This window comes from Salvia splendens, chromosome 13 (assembly GCF_004379255.2).
Source record: "Salvia splendens isolate huo1 chromosome 13, SspV2, whole genome shotgun sequence".
Lineage (NCBI taxonomy): Eukaryota > Viridiplantae > Streptophyta > Magnoliopsida > Lamiales > Lamiaceae > Salvia > Salvia splendens.
Genome location: NC_056044.1, coordinates 21078479 through 21099920, shown reverse-complemented (window position 1 = coordinate 21099920; position 21442 = coordinate 21078479). Strand labels below are relative to the sequence as shown.

The following is a 21442-nucleotide window of genomic DNA, read 5'->3' as shown; positions in this document are numbered from 1 at the left end:
CCGAAGGAAGTATTATTTATGTTGTTCACTCTTGTAATAAATGTCATTGAAATCAATTAGTATAGAAATAAAAATAAGTGAAACATTTAATGATAGAAATCTCAAAATGACCTCATTAGAAAAAAAATACTACTATTAACCAAAAAATTAAAAGTTAACTATTTTTTGGTTAAAAGAAGTATAAAAAGAAAAGTGTATCATTTCAGTGGGGGAGTAATTTTTTATAATGAACGAACTCTATTGTGATTCCATGAACGAAACTAATAACTTTTCTAATTCAGATTAACATAATAAAGAATCAAACTACACACTCATACAATCACACAATATTTTTCATGTTACCAAGATCTACATACATCTTAACTTTGTCATGCTATGAAGATGAACATATGAATTCCACAAGTCACAAATTTTTTCATGATAAAAGGTAAGAGCATCCCAAGCGGCGGACGTCGGACCGTCATGCCGGATGTCCGCTCGGGACATCCGCCATTAGGCGTGGGAGGGACGGATGCGGACGTCCCCTGCGGACACCGCAGATCCGCGGCTTTCCGACGACGTCCTTTGTAACGTCCGCCATTGCGGGTTCCCGACGGACGTCCCTATTTTTTAATATTTTTTTTAAAAACTCTATATATACGGCTCGTTGAACTTCATTTCATTCGCACCACTTGTTTTAACGAGTTTCTCTCTCTCTCTACGTTTCTTTTATATATCTAGAATGGCTAGTGGTAGTGGTAGTGGTGCGGGTGGTAGCGGCGCAGGTGGTACTGGTGGGGGTGCTGATGACGTACGCCGGCGAATTAAAGAACAGTTGCGGGCCGCTACGTCCAAGGAGATAAATCGTGGGATACAAGCGGCCTTGCAGCAGCAGCCGACGGTACCTCGACCCATCCATCGTCGAACTATAGTAACCCGGGACCACATCGTTGCACACCGTCGGTTGTATGAGGACTACTTCGCTCCGGAGCCACGGTTTGGGGAGAACATGTTTCGGCGACGTTTTAGGATGCATCGTCCGCTATTTCTGCGTATCGTGGGAGCTTTAGAGCGTCGGTACGAGTATTTCAGGATGAGGGAGGATGCAGTTGGTAAACCCTGCCACACGCCCATACAGAAGTGCACTGCCGCAATCAGGCAGCTGGCATACGGAGGTGCGGCCGACATGTTCGATGAGTACCTCCACATCGGCGAGACGACTGCCCGCGAATGTCTGAAGTATTTTTGTGAGGGCGTTAGGGAGATATTCGGGGATAGGTATCTTCGGAAGCCTATCCCCGAAGATTGCCAGGCTCTGATGGATATGCACGGGAGTCAACATGAGTTTCCGAGAATGTTGGGCAGCATAGATTGTATGTATTGGGAGTAGAAGAACTGCCCCGCCGCCTGGAAAGGGGTGTACACTACCGGTTTCAAGGGCAAGAATCCCACGATGATCCTTGAAGCGGTAGCTGACTACCGGCTGTGGATTTGACATGCGTATTTTGGAGTAGCCGGGTCGAACAACGACATCAATGTCCTCTAGTCGTCGCCTGTTTTCAACGACCAGTGCATGGGTGTTGGTCCGACCGTCAGTTTCGTCGCCAACGGCAACCAGCACAATATGAGTTATTATTTGGCGGATGAGATATACCCTATGTGGCCCGTCTTTGTGAAGACGATCAGATGCGCAACAGAAGAAAAAAAGATCTATTTTGAGGGTCGTCAGAAGGCAGTGCGCAAGGATGTGGAGCGGACATTTGGTGTGCTCCAAGCTCGATGGGCGGCAGTGAAGGGTCCATCACGGCTGTGGTATATTGACAACATCGCTGATATCATGTACACATGTATAGTCATGCAAACATGATTGTCGAAGATGAAGGTCCAACACTGACTGATTGGGCTAATGATGATGTTGATGTTGCCGGTCCAAGCCACGACATGGCCACCGCCAATGTACGTATAGGGATACCCCATGAAGAGGCCGATCGAGTACGTGCATTTGCCGACATGCGCCAACGACAAGCTCATATTCGACTTCAGAACGGTATAATTGAAGAGCTATGGACGCGGAAGAGTCGTCGTTGATATTTAGAATTTAATTTGTTTACTTTTTTTTGTTGAAATGTACTTTTTTTTATTTTTTTTATTTAATGAAATTATCATTGCACTTTCTCCGTCCGTATTCGTGTCGAAATTTTAATTCAGTAAATTGTTTAATTCCGTAAATTGTTTAATTTGGTGAATTTGTGAATTTTTATTATTGTGGGATGTCCGTCGGGATGTCTTTGGGAATGTCTGCCATTGTGCAGTGTGATACCCTTATGACGTGACATGAGGTGTTTTTGGGAAGTCCGTCGGGACATCTGTCCCATTGTGGATGCTCTAATGTGTCAAATACATCGATATTGCTTCCCTCAAATAAAATACTCCCCACTTTTGCTCCCAACACGTTGCTTGAAAGCTAAACTAGATCCCCTAAGTCAACATTTAGATACAAAGATCCAACTCTTTTCAGATTTCAGTGTGTGTGTGTTGAAAATTCAAGAGATAATTTAGCAAAAACATATCCAGTTTTTTACCATTTGACAATATGAGACTTTTTTACCTTTTTCACTGTTTGCTACTACTTGTTTTGAATCAAACTGCATTCACCTTCAATTAAGCATCATCTGCGCCTGATGGTAATCTTGTTACAAAGCTCCCTGGATTCAGTGGCAGTTTCCCTTCCAAACACTATTCTGGCTGAGTTAAAGATTCAACCTTTATTTTGTTTCACTGATTTTTCTTCTCGATTTCTTCTGTCACACTATTTGGGTTAGTTAAAGATTCAATCTTTTCTTTGTTTTGGTCTTCTTCTCAATTTACACACATAGGTGTGTCACCATCAATGAGAAGAAATTATATTACTATTTTGTGGAGTCTGAGAGGAATCCATCTAAGGATCATGTAGTGCTCTAGCTCAATGGTGGTCCGGGTTGCTCTAGCTTTGATGGATTCATCTACGAGCATGGTAATTATGACACCCCCTTCTTATCTCGGTGTGGACTTGTTTTTGGCAAGATCTCGGCTTTGTTGTTGAGGTGGAGTAACAATGGTGTGGGAGTGGGACTCAGCTTTCATAGAAATTGTTGTTTAGCAAAAGGATTTTGAGTCTGATGCTTTTATAGAAGCTTGGTAAAGATTCTGTTTTGGTGTTAATCTGATAGATACAAAGTTGATCATGTGATCATTATTTGTGTTATGTTTGCAAATTAATTAAACATCATGTGTTGTATGGCACACAATAAAGAAATGGACCAGCATTGATCATTTTGCTATGAATTGTAGAAGTTCAATGCTGAAGTTTACTGTTTTCTTGAGTGTTTCGCTCCTTATCTGCATTGCATTGCTAGTTCAAGTGCACTTATTTACTTCGTTTCTTGAGATGTTCCTTCCAGATATGTCATAACTGGACCATGTAGCATTATTGGAAGTTTGAATTTGGACTATCAGAGGTTGATTTCTTTTAGTTTCAATATGTTTAAATATCTTGTATGGTTCCGATTGCAGGACCCTTCAATTTCGCGAAGGAGCCGCGTGGTGGCTTCCCCACGCTGCATCTCAATCCATACAGCTGGTCCAATTCAATCATATTGGTTGCTAAAAATCTCAATTCTTCCTTGCACTAGCAGCTCACTAGATTTTAATTAAGGTTGACAGTTTGTCATTCTAAGTCTCTAGTATGATATATCTAGAATCCCCGGCTGGTATTGGATTATCTTACTCAACAAACAAATCCGATTACACCACCGAAGACCTAAAGACCGCTTCTGACTCTCATACATTTCTCCTCAAGGTGAAAAATACTCCTACTATCCTTCATTTTTGTGGGATTTCTAATTTTTGTACACCTTTTTTGCATATTTGCCTTGAATAACTTTGTGTGTGGTCCGTCTAGTGGTTTGAGCTCTACCCGGAATACCAGAGCAACCCGTTTTACATATCGGGAGAATCATATGCAGGAATCTATATCCCAACTTTGGCTTTTGAAGTAGCTAATGGTACTGTCATTTATACCATGTGAAGTGCTTCTGATAGTTTAGGGTGCACGAACTGATTGTTCACAATTTTGTAGGAATTGATGCTGGTGTGAAGCCTATCCTCAACCTCAAGGTATTACATATACCATGTCTCCTCTTCATAAGCATGAAATATGAAGAATAATGTGAATTTCCTATATTGCAGGGGTACCTGGTGGGAAACGGAGTTACTGATGCCGTGTTTGATGGCAATTCTTTCGTACCATTCGCTCATGGAATGGGCCTTATCCCAGATGAACTCTTTGAGGTACGTTTCCTTAACACGTATGTGATTGTACAAGAGGTATGTATTTGCACTTTCAGTTGAACAATAGTCGGATTTGAAGGACCAAATCATGCTTCACTACGCAGGCAGTCAACTCTGAATGCAATGGTGATTACTACAATCCAACTGGCCAGAACTGTGGGAACAAACTTGTCAACGTTGATGAAGTAAGTTGTTTTCAATCTGTCAAATATTGGGATATATATGTACTTTTTTCATGTTGTATTTATCATCTTCATGTCATTTCAGGCTCTCAATGACCTAAACATATACGACATTCTTGAGCCATGCTATCATGCCCCGGCAAGTATCATTCAACTTAAGAACTCGAGTGTGCCGCCGAGCTTTAGGAAATTAGGTGAGACCGAAAGGCCTCTACCCGTTAGAAAAAGAATTTTTGGGCGTGCATGGCCCTATAGAGCTCCAGTTAGAGACGGATATGTCCCAACATGGCCACAGCTTCTGAATGGCGAAAATGTCCCTTGCACGGTAAGACTAAACATCGATTTTCTCCGAAACAATTTATCAACATCTTTCTCATCAATGTGCAGGATGAAGAGGTCGCAGACATATGGTTAAACAACGAAGCAGTTAGGAAGGCTCTTCATGCTGACAGCGTAAGGTTTACATTTTCTTCATGCTGTCGCCATTCTTGAGCCATGCTATCATGCCCCGGCAAGTATCATTCAACTTAAGAACTCGAGTGTGCCGCTGAGCTTTAGGAAATTAGGTGAGACCGAAATGCCTCTACCCGTTAGAAAAAGAATTTTTGGGCGTGCATGGCCCTGTAGAGCTCCAGTTAGAGACGGATATGTCCCAACATGGCCACAGCTTCTGAATGGCGAAAATGTCCCTTGCACGGTAAGACTAAACATCGATTTTCTCCGAAACAATTTATCAACATCTTTCTTATCAATGTGCAGGATGAAGAGGTCGCGGACATATGGTTAAAACAACGAAGCAGTTAGGAAGGCTCTTCATGCTGACAACGTAAGGTTTACATTTTCTTGTTAAGTTGGTTCTCAAAGTAACAAACTAAAAATCATGCCCGAACCCACAGGCAGACCTAACCGGAAGGTGGGATCTTTGCACAGACCGGATTTCATTTCACCATGATGCCGGGAGCATGATCAAGTATCACAAAAACCTCACATCACGTGGTTATCAAGCCCTTATATACAGGTTTGAATTACACTATATGAATTTTTGAAACACTGTCTACCTACTGTTTAGCTTTGAGGTACTCGACAGCTTTTTTTCCGAAACTATACATGATTGCTTTGCTTGGTCGCAGTGGAGATCATGGTATGTGTGTCCCGTTTACGGGAAGTGAAGCTTGGACAAGATCGATGGGATACAAGATTATTGATGAGTGGAGGCCTTGGTATGTGAAAGGCCAAGTTAGTGGGTATGTAACAAAACTTACACTGCTATTTTTGTTTTGGAGTTTGATATTTATGACTGAAAATATAAAAAAAGCTTGTGTCAAACTGACTGATGATAAGTTGGCATATTTGTAAAGTGCTTCATGGTTTTGGTGATCCTTTGGATAGGTGCTCGTATTCGGATCCCAAATGACATTGCACTAGACGATGTGTCGTGACAATTTGACACAAGACTCTCCCTTCTGGATGACGACTACTAACATTTTTCGTTTTATGACTTCATAGGTACACTCAAGGCTATGACTACAATCTCACTTTCCTCACCATCAACTCAAGGTATGAAAACACATGACTTTTGATTGAGTACTTGTTGTCAGCTTGAGAGATCGACTATGTCGACACCTGAATCTCGACTGTGCAGGGGGCTGGACACACCGTGCCAGAATACAAGCCAACCGAGGCGTTAAGAGTTCTATTCTCGCTTCCTGGCTGGGGCGAAGATATGAAACACAACCCTGCCTTCGTATGGGACGAAAGTAGTACTATATCTATTTACTATTCGATTCTTCAAGTTCTCATTCTTGATTGATGATTGGAGAAAATATTTCAGTTATTATGTAGGGAAATAATGGATTTATGTGCCACAAAACGAGTGTTTAGTAGTACTATTACTTATACTAGGAAGAATCTGATATATTATGACTTCGAATTTATAATAAATGTTACTTTTTCATCTACTCAAAATCGTATATAGTGTAGATTATGTAAAAATTTGCACAAAAATATATAGATTCTGATATTTAACTGTTTCATCAGATATACATGATCAATTGACCATCATGGAATCAAGACAATGAATATATTTTTACTCTAAAACAAAAAGAATATCTAAAATATTAAAAATAAATTAATGTTTAGAAAAAATATTTAAATATATTATTTACTTTAAATCAGTCAAAGAATATCTAAAATTGTTCAGTGATGGAAAAGCGAAATTATAAAAGAAATCTTTAGAATTTATTTTAATGTTCGTTTGTATAATTGGCTGTAAAATAATAAATATATTGATTTTATTTTAAAATCATATTGATTTTATTTTACTATCCTAATGCATAATGAAATATGCTAGCAAGGTTTTTAGATACTTTAATTTTAAATAGATTTAGTTTATAACATGAATTATTAATTTAGATAGGTTTAGTTCATACGAGTTTAAACCCCTCGAATGAACTAAAACAATAATAAAAACCTTCCATTTTAATCGTTTTGATTGAAATTAATTAGTCCTTATCTTTATATACGTACCATATATATATTGCTACAAGATGGAATCTAAATTGTTGATCCTCTATAAAGAATTAAAAGAACAATTTTATTTATATGACATCGATTACATAATAGTAAGATTTAAAAGAAAAATAGTTTCCAATATATTTATAAGAGTAAAAGTTAGAAGCTTAGTGCTCATTTTGATATAAATTTTTGTTTAGCTGAAATAAATTATACTACTAGTATATATCTTTTGAGAAATTAACCCTTGAAATAAATACACACAAAATAGAAGTAATTTCGTACATGTTTTACCTTCATTTCCCATTAATACAAAATGTTTGAAGTTTACATAAATCATACAAAAATATTTTTCGTTATATGTATTTGAACGTCGCAATTCTTTACTACATGACGTACAAAACATAAAACAATAATAAAATTTTTATACCAATATAAAATAATAGTAGTAGTATAATTTTTTATATAATGAAATATTTTATAATTAACATTATCTAAATAAAAATAACAGAATTGACAAAAATAAACACCACCGAAACTTTTTATAAAATTATGTAAACATCTATGTTTTGTATCAATAATCAATAAATAAAATAAAGGTAAAAATTTCAATGTATATACCCCCACAGAAAATGATGTACTACTAATTTTATTTACTGAAAATGTATTTCCGACGCTATTTATGCTCGCAAACAGCCGCCGCCCACCGCCGCCGCTACCTACGGCCGGTGAAGCAAGTGGTTAAATCTAACTTCTCCGAGACTTTAGCTGAAATCAAGGAAAGCATCGTCAGCTCCGATTTCGTAGCGGTTTCGTTGCAGAAGACCGGCAGCTACTCCGCGCCGTGGCAAAAATGCCTCCCGATTGACACGGATGAGACGGCTTATTGGAAGGCCAAGCGCGCCGCTGAGCGATTTCAGATTCTACAGTTCTCGGTTTGCCCTTTCTCGGTTAAAGCTTCTAAGCTCATCGCGAATCCGTATGCCTTCAACTCTTTGCCATAGCTTTTATAGCCTGAATTCAGCATTCCTTTACTTCTCAGAAATGGAAGGATTTTCTTTCCGGCTGCAATTCAGTTTAATTACTCCTACTTGTTTATCGTTGTTGTGTGGAGAAGGCATTATGATGGTGAAAATTCCTACCATTCTTAGTGGAGTAGTATTCTAGCCAATTTATGCAAAATTAATAATGCTACGAAGACATTAATGTTTACTTGAATTTGAATATCATTGCATTGGTATAGTAATCTCAGTAAATAGCCTATTAGATAATTGATTATTGTTGATTTTTGGCTTCGGAGCTTAATTTGGTCGGTGATCATTGAATAATTCAGAATGTCCTTCATAGAGTTATGGATGTGGCCGTTTCTGTCTAGCAGGAATTGTAATGACATGTGTAGCTAATAATCTAGAAGCTAAAGTTTGCAAAAATTTATTCATCTGATGATGTTTAGATGAGAAGCATTTCAGATTCGGTTCTCCCACTTCTATTGCAGGTATAACTTCCAGTTGTTTCCGAGGCATGAGGTGAAAGCTGGGATGCCATCTTATGGTTTTTTATGCCAATCATCGTGTTTGGCCTCTATGGCGCAAGAAGGTTTTGATTTCAATGCTTGCATATACAATGGTATGTGACAGTAGCTCAACTAGACTTTCTCTTTAGCTTGCCTCTATTTCCTGCCTTGTTTATTGTGAACCAGGCACATTTCATTTTCTTTCTGACAGGCATATCATACATGTCTAGAGCACAAGAATCAGCTGCAACAGTTCAAACTCGAAGTGTATTACTGAACGGTGGCGGTTTGCTATCTACTTCAGCCTTGTCAGTTGCTGATGTTATATTTTCTGAAAGGATCAAAACTCGAGTTAAGAACTGGATGAATGGTTGTAACAATCAACATAAAACTGGGGGTGAGCAATGTTACATCTTCTTATGATCTGCTATTTTTTGCTGTTGATATTGTAAGCATGCATTTGAAGTTGCAGATTATCTGATAAGTTCATTGAGGAAACTAGTAGAAAGATCTGAAAACTATGGTTCCAGACCATCCTTGACCATAGATGTCTGCAGTGAACGCCAGGTGCAGCTTACATCGGAGGTGAGTTTACCGGCATAACTACAGTTCATGCACGATGCATTTTGATGCTTGTTTTCTGTCTTTTGATTTTCTGGATATGAGTTACAGGCGTTGAAAGAGTTTGTTAATATTGTACTAGTACGTCCTCTGGCAAAAGCAGGGGTAGAGGCTGTTCAAGTTGTTTTGACGAGTTCAGAAGAAGATAAGAATCTTCTTGTGGTAAATAAATTGATCTAGATCGTTGCAAGGTGTATGTTGATTCAACGAATTTTTTTAATTTTCATTTTACAATGTAGAAGGAAATTCAAGGTCTGGAAGAGGAGCATAGAAGGCTTGTTAGTGGCTTTCGAGAGGTGATAGACTTGATTTCTACTTCTCAGAGGCCGGTTGTTGTGCACAACTCACTTAACGGTCCGTCTCTGCTTTAAATCATTGTATTCATTTCAGAACCCAATATCTGGCAATGTTCATATTAACACCATGCACTTTTGTTGTTGTATTTTTCCCCCAGATTTTGCCTTCATACATGAAAAGTTCCTTGCTCCACTTCCTCCAACTACAAATGAATTCTCGAGTTCTTTGCTTTCGGTTTTTCCTCATATACTCGATGTCAACCATCTTATGAAAGAACTTGGATTATTTGATGAAATGAATAACTTGTCATCAGCCATTTCCTATCTGGATAGTAGGTTCTCTGCGTCAATAGACATGGAAGTTTCTTATGAAGGTAGGTACTCAAGTACATCAAATCACATACTTTACTCGAAAGTCTTTCCTATAATCTACTTGTCCTGATTTTGATAGTATTGATGTGTTTATTAAAACCTAGGAGTTAATTAATAAGTGATGACTTCCTTTTTCTGCAGAGAAGACAGACTGTGTCGATGTTCATGGGCATAGTGTTATGAAAGTATGCCAGTTGTTTGTTAAACTGTGCTCTATACTGAAAATCTCTTTAGAGATTCCTGAAGGAGGTCATACCCAATTGCCTGCTTTACTTCAATGCAGTTCCAATATGTTATGTTCAAGTGATGTTAGAGATCCTTGCAATGATGACGTGAGAATTTGGACATCCAAAAGTAGAACGGTTAGCTTAAGAAATTTGGTATTCTTGTGGGGGTTTAGAAGGGGAATGTCGGCCCAAGATCTGAAAGACGTTCTGTGTAATTCACATGATGTTTTCTCGGAAGAATTTGATGTTAAGATGGTGGATAGGACATGTGCTATAGTTGTTTTCTGGACTCCTGGTGTCTCAAAAAGTTTTCTTGGGATAATGGATTCTGGAGAATGTTTCTCTAATAAGCTGGAAAATATGATATTGGAAGGCCTGAAAGCTGCAGATTACGAGACATATAGAAGAGTTTGCAAATCTGATTTATGGAAACCAAATCTAGCAGAGTGCTTGGCCCAAGCCACAGATGAAACCGTAGTATTTTCTGGAGCCAAGATGCAGCAGGAGAAATCAGTAATATGCAGGAATAATGATGAGATGATTAATCTGGATGAACTTTAACATTCATCATTTTCATGGCATCACCTGGAATGGGGTCTGTTAAACTATTGTCCAATTTCTACGCACTGCGATGGGTTAAGATGCTCCACGTACAGATTTTCAGTTGATGAATATCTTGAAAGCCATGGCATACCCGTTGGCACATAATAAGTTCCATTCAAGAACTTGGGCAGCCATCCCCGGCTCCCCGCTCATTTTGGACCGTTATCTTCCAGTTCCATTCTTGGTGAGGGATCTTTACTGCTCGAATGATTGGCTACTGAAGATGAATGCTGTTAAGTTACTTGAGTACAGTTGCATATGAAGTGCTTTTCCTGGGCTTTAGTCTCCTGCAGCTAAAGAAGATTGAAAGCTACAGTTGTAATTCCACCTGTTGACGATGGTCACAAGGTTTAGCATTGCTATTTTTGTCATTCAGACACGTTTTTTTGCAAATGATGCTGAGATGTGTTGTTTATTTGTGTTTGTTTGTCCAGTTAGATTCAATGGTATCACAAACTCAAACTTGCTCTCAGATTCACACAACGTTGCTATTTTGTGTTTCATTTTACAGCAGCAAGATCTTTGAAGACATCATATGGATATGCTGTTGGGAATTCCACTTCTCGGTATTCCATCACTTGATCTAACCACTGATGTTTCAGGATACAGAAGCTCGTACAGGGAATCATCTTTCACCCGTCTGTTCTTCAGCTTGGGGTCTCGGTTTCTAACTTGGATTCTTTGCTTCACTTCTTCGAGATCATCTTCGAAACTTCTGAACATCCGAAGTATCCTTCCATCTGCTATCCATTTCAGTGAAGGCTGTTGCCCTAAGCTCATTTCATCAGACAAGCGTCTTGACAGAACATCAACCACAGCTATTCCAAGTGCCGTCTCAAACTTTTCAGGTAACATACTGAGAAAATATTTGTATGGATCTATGAGAAGCTCGGCAAACTCCATTGTCCCTTCATATGGAATAGGTTTCCGACATGCTGTTGGATGGTTTGGTGGATAGCCTGCATAGTCGTACTGTCCTAAGCTTATTGCAGCATGATGAGCCGAGACAGTCCATATTAGAGTTGTTATAGTCTCAATCAGTTCAGACACTGTTTTCATTTCATACCACCATGTTTCGTTGCACTTATCCCCATGACCGACATATCTGATCTCCGACCACCACTCTGCAATCTCATTGTCAGACCTTAAAGTGGCATCTTCATAGAAGTAAGAACAGTATTCTATCACCCAGTTTTTTATGGCTATCCAAATATCAAGTCCATCTGCACCCTAGGGATAATCTTGAAAGAGAAGTTCAATGTTTTCTGGCTGATTCGGGTTATATCTGGCAAAACCTCTGAGAAATGTTTTCGTAGAACAGAAGACTGTAAGAGAAGCGCATAAATTTAAGCTATGGCTGTGCAGTAAATAATGAATAATACCTTTTGATCAGGTCTGCAGGGAGGCTTTGCTCATCAAATCTCCAGCTTCTGTACAGAGATGATGAGAGCTCCATCTAACCGGTGAATGGGGTGCATAGCACTCAACTTCCTTTGAGTTGCAATGATAAATGGCTCGACTACTGCATGCATATGTAGCCTAGAAAAAGGTGAACTGCTTCAGACACTGGTTCAAATACTAAGATCAGAGTGAAATAGCTCACCAGTGGCTGACTAGATGATGGTAAACTGAGTCTGCTGCTGCCACATGAGCTTTTGCAAGTTGCCAGAGGGCAGCTTCTGTCCCTTCATGTGCTGGACGTAAAACTCTGCTGATTTCCTCATGGTACAAAGAGCCAGGCAAGCTCAGTTCTATGGCTACTGGTTTCAGTGTGCAATCGTCTCTCAAGAAGAGAAACGTGCATGATGCATAAGCACATACACCCTCAGCTCTGTTTATTCTTGTCAAGAATGGCATCAGATAATCATGGTGATCTAACTTGAAAAGTCTCCACTGGTTCATTGCCTGCATGTCAACAGTAGAAGATGAAGATTGTGAGAGTTATTGCATATCATCTTTTATGTTGAATATTTCTTTCCCAAAGAAATCGATAACATGGCATGGATTCATATCAAGATGAGGTCCTTTCTACCTCTGTGATTGTCAGACCATCAAGGCTATGCTCTATGTCGGATTGTTTTATCGAACTCTTCACTCCATTGCTGCCTTCTGGTGGGAAATTCTGCAATATATAGAAAACTTGTGTGAATCCGTGTTGATAATAAGTGTAATTGAGAAACAAGGGCTTCAGAAATTCGATCAAAGCCGATGGCTTTTTCGTTGTTCAGAGGTTACCTGCAGAGATGAAATTACAGTTGGATTAGTTCCAGCGAGCATCTGCCGTACAAATTCATCGTCGTCCATAGATGCAAATTGGTTCCCTGCGATGCATAAATTCTAAATGTCATAATTCTGATCATAGTTTTGCATCCAGTGATAAGTAGCATTACCTGCTGCGATCCGAGGCAACTGGAACTTAGCAGGTTTCTCCGTGATCACTTGTTTTAGCTTCTTGAAAAGCTCATCTGACAGTTCGTGTTTTAAACGCTTCAACATCCATTCATCAACCGATTGATTTCTGTTTCTCAGAGACATCCTATGAATCTGATCGAAGGACTCAAAATGGCTCGTTTCTTGGTTGAAGACCGCACTTGCTTCAGGCATCACAAAATGGACAGCAGCCCTTACCGCGTTTGTTGTGAATTCAGAGAGCTGTTGGCTTAAGCGCTCATCTGGAGGTACATATATATCCGTATTGAACCATCCATGCAGTCGCCTCTCAGACCGAGTATCTGCACATATTTATTCTCTCCTCATTGAGCTGATAATGCTGAAAGCAAAATCAATTAAAAATATCTGCTGGTACCGTAGTTGTTTGAAGGGCGGCCGGTTCTCAACCTACGTGGATATGGAAACGACTGTGTTCCACCTAAAACAGGTCTTCCATATTCAGGGCTTCTTTCAGGTATGCCAAGATCCTTGTAGTAGTCGTAGTCATAGATTTGTTCCCATTTTTGTCTCTCTCCAGTTCCATTCCCTGTCAATCTCACGAGTTCGTCTTTTCTCAGTTCCACCAGAGCAGGCGGTGTTTGGCTCGGGAGATAACACTTATGATGAAAAGACACAGAAAATCGAATCACGGTAAAATTCAGCGATCAAGAAGTGCTGTATCTAACTAAACTAACCGTGTTTGGGAAGAAAACACGATCTTGTTTGGTTAAGTGGAAAGGATAGAGCCACGAGTTGCATTCGAAATGAACTATGTTGTTGTATCCTTGCAAAGATATATTTCGAAGGAAAAACTTGTGTTTGTGCTCGTTTTTAACGGAGATTGCTCCCGGAGCTCCGAAGTCTGGCTCAACTTTGAACTCCACTTCATACCTCAGAACTGTAGCACAGGAGCTGCTGTCAATTTCCTCGTCGATGCTTCCTTTTTGGAGAACAGCTTTATGTGTAAGTTTCCTAGACTTAATTACTCTGGTGGGCTTCAGGTGGGTTGTTCGTGGGATGGGCTTGGATTGGGCTCCTAGTGGGCCTAATCCTAGGGCTGGTCTTATGTTTGTAAACATGCCTAATTGGAGCCCGTCAAAATCAACAAGTCCAGTCCATGCCCACTTTGTTTCTCTGGTGGGCTAGCCCGAGTTGGACTGGGTCAGAACCCTCTACTCGAAATATCTTGCCTAATTTTCAAGGCTATCTAATTACAAAAATAAGTGACCAAACGACTAACTAGAATATCATAAATTTGAACATAGAACTCACCGGGATCGATATCGGAATCACTATACAACCAAACAGTGGCTGCTTTTCCGGGGCCTGATTCGCCACGGCCAACCTGGATGATGATCTCCCCATATATGGTGGCATTCGGAATGCCAAAACTCTTAACTTTTGCAGGGGTGACGTTGCCTTGGAACTTATTCAGGCAGCTAACGAGGCTTGAACACAAGCCTCGCCGTATCCCTCTATGTTCGCGTCGTTTCTTCATCCTGCCAAACTCGTGGATGTCAACTCCATTTTATTGAAAGGCATTGATATGAGAAAAATATCATGTTAAAGAAAGGAAGTGGGTGCAAATCTTGTGTTTGGAGCAAAGGATCGGATTCATTTTCACAATGTTGGACTTCCAATTTAGCTTCTCGGGTTGTAATTGTAAATGTTTAGCTTTGATTGAATTGCAGTGTTAATCTTAGGGATGTCAATTTAGTCCGCAACCCGTGGGTTGACCCGAATAGCCCGTCAAATTTATAGGGTTAGGGCTGAAAATTTCCAGCCCGATAAAATTACAGCCCGATTAGCCCGCACCCAATTAACCCGCAACCCGTTAGGGCCAGACCCGAAAACCCGATGGGCTGGCCCGGAAACCCGATAAAATTTATATTGTTCTATTTGTTTGACTCTAATTCGACACTTCATTGATTATTTTATAATACAGATTACTGAAAAAATAACTTTCCATTTTATATATTAAATATATAAATTATATATTAAGTTTTTATTAATATAATAATAGATAAATGAATTAGAAACTTCAAATTCACTAAAAAAATATATTTAAATTTCTAAACATGCTTTAAAATTTCTTGATGTTTATGTTTTATGTTGCATAAATCTCAAATATTAGTATTTGATCATGTTAATATTTGAGTTTACGCATATATCTCAAATTTATCATAATTAAATATTTTACATTTTATAAATATAACTAATTTTCACCATTATTTATTGGATTGACCGCATGTTAATTTTATCGGTAGCAACCCGATTAACCCGATGGGCTAGCCCGAAACCCGAGTTTTTAGGGTTAGGGCTGAACTTTTATAACCCGAAAAAATAACAACCCGATTAGCCCGCACCCGATTGATCCGCAACCCGAATAGGGTTGGCCCGAAACCCGGTGGGCTGGCCCGATTGACATCCCTAGTTAATCTATTATTGTGATATCTTTATTTAGGAAATTGCTTGGAAATTCAAAAATGGAATAGCAAATCTTGTTTCCGTGATGAAGCGTTTTTTAAATTCCTTGCATATTTCAAATCAAATTGCTCTATCGGACTAATATATTCTTTATTATTTAGGGGAATTACTCTTGCAGATTGTGATTTTAGGTTCACTCCACTGCGTTTATATGCATGGTACTTTCATTTTAATTAAATTTCAATGGGAGATTTAAGAGTTTTAGTTGATGAATGTACCATGTATCCAAATTAATACTTGCAAGTTTTTTTTTTGTCGTCGAGTCTTATGTTCTTTCATTAACTATAGTTGAGTCATTTCTTACGTGATGAATGTACCATGTATCCAAAAAAAGAAATTATGTTTACTAAATTTAGTAGAGAAAGAATAAAGTAAATAGATGACGAGAGAATAATTTAGGAAAGAGGTTAAAGTAAGAGATATAAAATATTTTTTTAAACTATAATCCAGTGATTTAAAAAAAATATGACTTAACTATAATGGAAAGGAAGGAGTAATTACTCCTTTTTAAACGACATACTATTTGATTCAAGTTCTTATTGTAAGTGTCCAATTTCAAAATTGAGTACAATATATTATTCATAATCATCTAATTATATTTATCACTATTCAATTCGTAGTTTGACTAAACAACTGGATGAATGAATGCATGTACCTAGTGAAATGATTTTTTACTTCTTCAATAAAATAGATTGAATCTTTTATTTACTTATGTAACTAATATACTTGACATCATTATTTAAAACATGATATTTAGCGCTTAAGAAGAGATCATGAAAATGTTTTTCCATCAGTAGATAACGATGTGGATTCCCCAAGTATTGATAACTAAAAGTTCTTTCATGGTTTTGATTTTAAAATCAAGATCTCAAAACCATGATGCAACAATATGGTGTTATACTTCAGCAGCCCCACTGAAGATAACTTACTTTTCTTTTTATTTTGTCCCAACCAAGACGACACATTACTAAACTTTTTATCTCTACTTTATTCATTCTCTCTTATTTTACTCTCCCCACTTAACACATAAAATAAAGTTGCATAAAATCTCGTAAGTCCAAAGAGAGGGTCATCTTCCTTGGAACGGAGGGAATATTTGAAGTGATTGCAATTATGCAGGTGTTGTATTTAAGTGATTGCAATTATGCATTTTTAGGGGACACATTATGGAATTAAAAGAAAAAAATTATTAATCAATAACATTTATCAATCTTAGGATTAAAACTAATTTTAATTCTGGAAGAATTGTCAATTAAATCACAATTTTTAATTGACTTCTGATTTATCTCACAATGTACAAAGTTTGTTAATTATCATAACTTATACTCATACTTTCGCAATTGTCCTATAACTTAAAAATTCCAGCGATTATGTTATGATGTGGACACACGTGTTTTCCTACGTGGACATAAACGTCGTTTATTCGTCTCAACACCCCCTCAAAACGATGTCGTTCCAGTCCATCATTTTCAGATTAAGGATTTTATTCAAAAGAAAACATTCTTAGTTCAATCCTTTCATCATTTTTTTTTATTTTGTAACACCACATCAGAATGTCATATCACTAAATAATGCTACATAAATGTCATATCACCAAATAATGCCATATACTCACCGAAAATTTTAAATTATGGGACAATTGATAAAAAGTTGTCATAATTTATGATTTAATTAGTTAACTTTTTCTAAGTTGTAGGATAAATCAGAGGTCAACTAAAAACTGTGATTTAATTGTCAATTTTTTTCTCTTTAATTATAATAACGTTCAAGGGTAATTGTAACAATAATATAACAATAAGTTATAATATATACCCTTGTTATAATATCAATAAATTATTTAACAATTAAAAGTGATTGATTTTTGCTAAAACATGACTTTTACTTTTTTTTGGGAACGTTTCAAAAGAGAACATGAATAAATTGAATAATTATTTGTTAGTATTTTATACTATATACTTACATGTCTATATATATACTCCACATAAGAAGCTTAGCGAAATCATGTAAGAACAATTTTAAAAGTAAAAGATAAGTATAATTCGTAGGTAATAGAAATGAAATTTATCAAAGTATAAATACCAAATAAAGGACACAAGTTTCCTCATATTGATAATCACAGATATAAAAATATAAAAACTTAAAAATGCTAGGATAGAAATGCGTGAATTGAAAAAAAAATGAAGAAAATAAATTTAAATGCAAAATTAGTACTCTCTTACTCTCGTAAGAGTATTTTCTTTTTCCTTTTTAGTCCGTCCCACAAGAGTATGCATTTCTAATTTTGGAAACTCTGATCTCTCTAAAAAGTGGGATCCATTTTCTACTAACAATACTTTAATTATATTTTTTTTCCTAATCTCTCTTACTTAATTAATTATGTATTAAACTCATATTCAACCAAAGTACGTACTCTTACGGAATGAATAGAGTATTACTATAGTCTATAGTCAATGAGAATTGCATATTACAGTATATTATAAAAATAAATAACACTTCAAATGTTTCATGTACCTAATTGTCTATCTTATTGGTTTAAACCAGATATATAAACTTTAGCCAACTTATGCTGAGTACCTAGAATGAATTGACAATATACTCCCTTCATTGACAAAATATAGTTGTTTTTTTCATTCTGGTTGGTCTATCAAATTAGTTTTTATCTATTTAAAACATACATTAACAACATATAATTAAGACGGTATAATTGAATAGTGAAACATCCTTACTAAGAAATAAAAAATAATTATTAATTTTTTTAAAAATTGTTGAATTTGTTGTCAAATAAAGCGGAAAATAAGTAAAAATTTAAGGCGGGCTTTCAGAATTGGAGGGTGGCTTTTATTTTTGCATCCAGAATTGATAAATATCTTTGAATTAGAAAGTAAATTAGTAATTGATAGATTTAGGTAAATAGCGGGCTTTCATATTTTCAGTCCATTGAAGGTAGGCCTGGCCCAACATTGTTATCTTATCTGTGCCCTAATTCTCCTCCTTATTTATACATACAATATCACTCAGATTCTCATGCAAAGTCTCTTCCATTCTCTCATGTTTTGTTAGTTTGTTGGAAATTGGTTTCAGCTTCTTGACTGGGTACAGATCTATCCCGATCCAGCCAATTATTTATTCAAATCTTGCGAAATTATAATCGTCCGCCTGAATCTGATTTGTTCCTGATTTTTCTACCGTCACATTCATTTTCCAATAATTTATTTGTACCTAATGGCAAACGCACTCTGTCCCTTAACAATCCTAATGTTTCGAGGCAATTTCTTCGTTTGCCAAATTGATTGCATCTCCGATTTTACTCGCCCAATAGATCTTCAATTACTTGGTCAATTGGGCACATGGTTGGATAACATTTTTGAAAATTTTATGATTTATCCTTGTATACAATTGAAGGTATGTTTTGAAACTCTTATCTGCAAGATCAGCTTCTTGACTGTGTTCAGATCTATCCCGATCCAGCCAATTCTTTACTCAAATCTTGCAAAATTGTAATCGTCGGTAACACTCGCCTGAATTTGATTCGTTCATGATTTTTCTGGCCCTTATTCTACCGTCAAATTCATCATTCACAAGTTATTCAAATTTTTAACTGGCATTCTTTCATGTTTTAAGATTTTTTTTGAAATTTTTAACTGGCAAGATCTATCTCGATCCAGCCAATTAATTTACTCAAACCTTGTGAAATTGTAGTCGTCGGTAACACTCGCCTGAATCTGATTCGTTCCTGATTTTTCAACCTTCACATTCATTTTTCCAAATACTAATAATTTTTTGAGGCAATTTCTTCGTTTGTTAAATTGATTGGATCTCCGATTTTACTCGCCCACTTTATCTAAAATCAATAGGGCACATGGTTGAATAACATTTTTCAAAATTTGAGGTTTTATTGCTGTTTTTTATTTGTGGATAAAAATACAGATAAAACCAAAAGGTTTTTAACAAATTACTTATCTAATCGATTAATTTGAAATAACTACTGACAAATATAATCCTAAAAAAATTTTAATGGATTGTAATTCAACTAGGAAGTCTTTATTCGTGGCAAGTTAGTTGTTTCAGCTGGCACAGTCCAAACGAACTCTCACTAATAAAATTTGTTTACGATTAAGATAAACAAATATCTTGTCGTGCTTAGAAAATCAAGATTTAATCTGGCCATAAACCCCAAAATTATAAACTAAATAGTTTTAAATAATGTCAATAGCTCAATAATTTTCTTTATTTTAAACGATTAGAATAATAGTTCGATGGTTCGAAATTAATTTCCTTAGTTTGATTATTTATTTTTTATTTTGCTAATGGAATTAACTAAATAGTTTTAAGTAGTCTAGTGGAATTAACTGATTTTTCAAACATAAAATGGGTTAATTGATTTTACCTTAAAAAGATTGCATTATTATATTATTTATTAAAACAAATTAATGATTACATTAGCTCGTATAATGAATTCTTTATTTCATAGAATAATAATCATACTTCATTGTAATAACATTATTTTACAATAATATTTAAATTATAAATTCTCGATAGGGTAATGCTTAATTTCGATTCTTTGGATAAAATATCTTATTTAAACTTATCAAGAATAAGTAAATAGTATTAGACATTTATTTTGGACTTGGATTTGAATTTTAGTAGATGCATAGAAAAAATTTATTTTCGATTTCGACAATTGTATACAAATAAGTTTAAGTATGACGTAAATTGTTGAATTAAAAACGGTAAAGTAATGTTTGGTTGACGGAAAAGTAAAGTTGACAAGGAAAATGATCTTGGGAAATGAATTCCGGGAATATGAATTCCGAGAATATGATTCCTAATAACTTTACTTCCCAGTGTTCGGAAAATATAAAGATTTTATATTTTATATTTGATTTAAACACCAAACTATAAATATAGTAGTTGATGCGTATTTTAGAGTATCTATACCAGTTCACACAAATTATCAAATTTAATTAATTAACTCTAATAATACTACAATACTGCAAGATTACATTGTCGTAGTAGTATTTCAAGTATTGATCCACAGTGAGGTAAAGATTGTTTACACTTAAGAGCATATAAAAGCATACAAAGATTTGAATTTTGATTTCTGAAAGTTAATGACAAAATAAAGCTACAAGTTAACTAAAGAAAGACTATTTAAACGGGAAAATATGTCACTCCAAGTTGCTCACTAGACTTGTATTGTTCCATACCTTTAACAATGAAACATATGAAGGGATTAAAACATCAACCTAATCACATACACTGAACATGTACACAATGAGTAGTTCAGAATTAGCTGAACACATAACCTATGAACCAATCTTTAATGTTTATAAACTCATGCGGAAGCGCTGGAGAAATAAACATATACTATGATCACCTACTTAATCCACTATCAAATTATCCTCTGAACAATTCTAATTCAATAGTATACCGACAATCAAACATTCCTAAACTATGTTAAAGAGACAATAGCAAAGGTGAAACTCGCTTTGGAAACGTGTGTGCTTTTAATGATAGGTCAAGCTTCTCAGATCCAGAGAATCCGCTAGATCACGAGGTCTAGGAACTCAGAGGATATCAGAAATCTCAGTCGTTGGACACACTGATTCCGCGTTCAAAACCCTCAACCCGCTATACTATGAATTAGTACAGGGAAGCAGGGATCGATCCCACGAAGATGGACGCGTAAGAAAGCATTTAGAAGACCTTGGAAATGGTGAATGGCTGCTGCCACGCAAATTTGGGTTGAGGTGTAACTACTACTAGACCTAGGAACGAATTAAACTCTGGACCTAGGAAACTGAAAATATCATGCTCACATTTAACTTTCTCATAACTGTGAGATATTAAACTAACTTCTTAGACCGAGCAAATAGATTCCTAATCTAGCTA

The 21442-nt window shown here is 36.5% G+C and overlaps 3 protein-coding genes and 1 pseudogene across 4 annotated transcripts; 2 read left to right on the top strand and 2 right to left on the bottom strand.

Moving 5' to 3' along the window:
- The first annotated feature begins 2431 nt into the window (after nt 1–2431).
- LOC121762900 (serine carboxypeptidase 1-like) lies at nt 2432–6448 on the top strand. The gene is made up of 12 exons (XM_042158920.1): nt 2432–2992; nt 3532–3817; nt 3920–4022; nt 4097–4134; nt 4207–4308; nt 4413–4493; nt 4576–4815; nt 4878–4943; nt 5387–5508; nt 5621–5734; nt 5997–6047; nt 6133–6448. Exons 2-12 carry the CDS (start codon nt 3704–3706, stop codon nt 6176–6178), a joined length of 1077 nt encoding a protein of 358 aa, XP_042014854.1. The 5' UTR covers nt 2432–2992; nt 3532–3703; the 3' UTR covers nt 6179–6448.
- Nucleotides 6449–7642: 1194 nt separating this feature from the next.
- LOC121761822 (poly(A)-specific ribonuclease PARN-like) lies at nt 7643–12365 on the top strand. Of its 2 annotated transcripts, XR_006042104.1 has the most exons (9): nt 7643–7980; nt 8497–8627; nt 8726–8911; nt 8987–9099; nt 9187–9297; nt 9375–9489; nt 9590–9805; nt 9945–10981; nt 11145–12365. XR_006042104.1 is itself a non-coding variant. In XM_042157499.1 (8 exons), exons 1-8 carry the CDS (start codon nt 7664–7666, stop codon nt 10589–10591), a joined length of 1836 nt encoding a protein of 611 aa, XP_042013433.1. In that variant the 5' UTR covers nt 7643–7663; the 3' UTR covers nt 10592–11048. The 2 variants fall into 2 exon arrangements, 1 of the variants encoding a protein (XP_042013433.1); XM_042157499.1 differs by lacking the exon at nt 11145–12365 and having other exon boundaries at nt 9945–11048.
- Nucleotides 11165–13375, bottom strand: LOC121760680 (annotated as a pseudogene).
- On the bottom strand, nt 13360–14884 carry LOC121761823 (linoleate 13S-lipoxygenase 3-1, chloroplastic-like). Its single transcript, XM_042157500.1, has 2 exons — nt 13759–14884; nt 13360–13610 (listed from the first exon to the last, which is right to left on the bottom strand). The coding sequence occupies exons 1-2, from the start codon at nt 14140–14142 to the stop codon at nt 13503–13505; spliced, it is 492 nt and encodes a 163-aa protein (XP_042013434.1). The 5' UTR covers nt 14143–14884; the 3' UTR covers nt 13360–13502.
- Between the last annotated feature and the right edge of the window lie 6558 nt (nt 14885–21442).

Coding starts and splice junctions, on each gene's coding strand:
- LOC121762900 (XM_042158920.1), top strand. CDS start 3,704: ATGATATATCTAGAATCCCCGGCTGGTATTGGATTATCTTACTCAACA. Junction 4,816..4,877: donor GCGAAAATGTCCCTTGCACG/GTAAGACTAAAC, acceptor ATCAATGTGCAG/GATGAAGAGGTCGCAGACAT. Junction 5,509..5,620: donor TATCAAGCCCTTATATACAG/GTTTGAATTACA, acceptor GCTTGGTCGCAG/TGGAGATCATGGTATGTGTG.
- LOC121761822 (XM_042157499.1), top strand. CDS start 7,664: ATGTATTTCCGACGCTATTTATGCTCGCAAACAGCCGCCGCCCACCGC. Junction 7,981..8,496: donor TCTAAGCTCATCGCGAATCC/GTATGCCTTCAA, acceptor CTTCTATTGCAG/GTATAACTTCCAGTTGTTTC. Junction 9,298..9,374: donor AAGATAAGAATCTTCTTGTG/GTAAATAAATTG, acceptor TTTACAATGTAG/AAGGAAATTCAAGGTCTGGA.
- LOC121761823 (XM_042157500.1), bottom strand. CDS start 14,142: ATGTTTACAAACATAAGACCAGCCCTAGGATTAGGCCCACTAGGAGCC. Junction 13,611..13,758: donor GTGTTTTCTTCCCAAACACG/GTTAGTTTAGTT, acceptor TGAGATTGACAG/GGAATGGAACTGGAGAGAGA.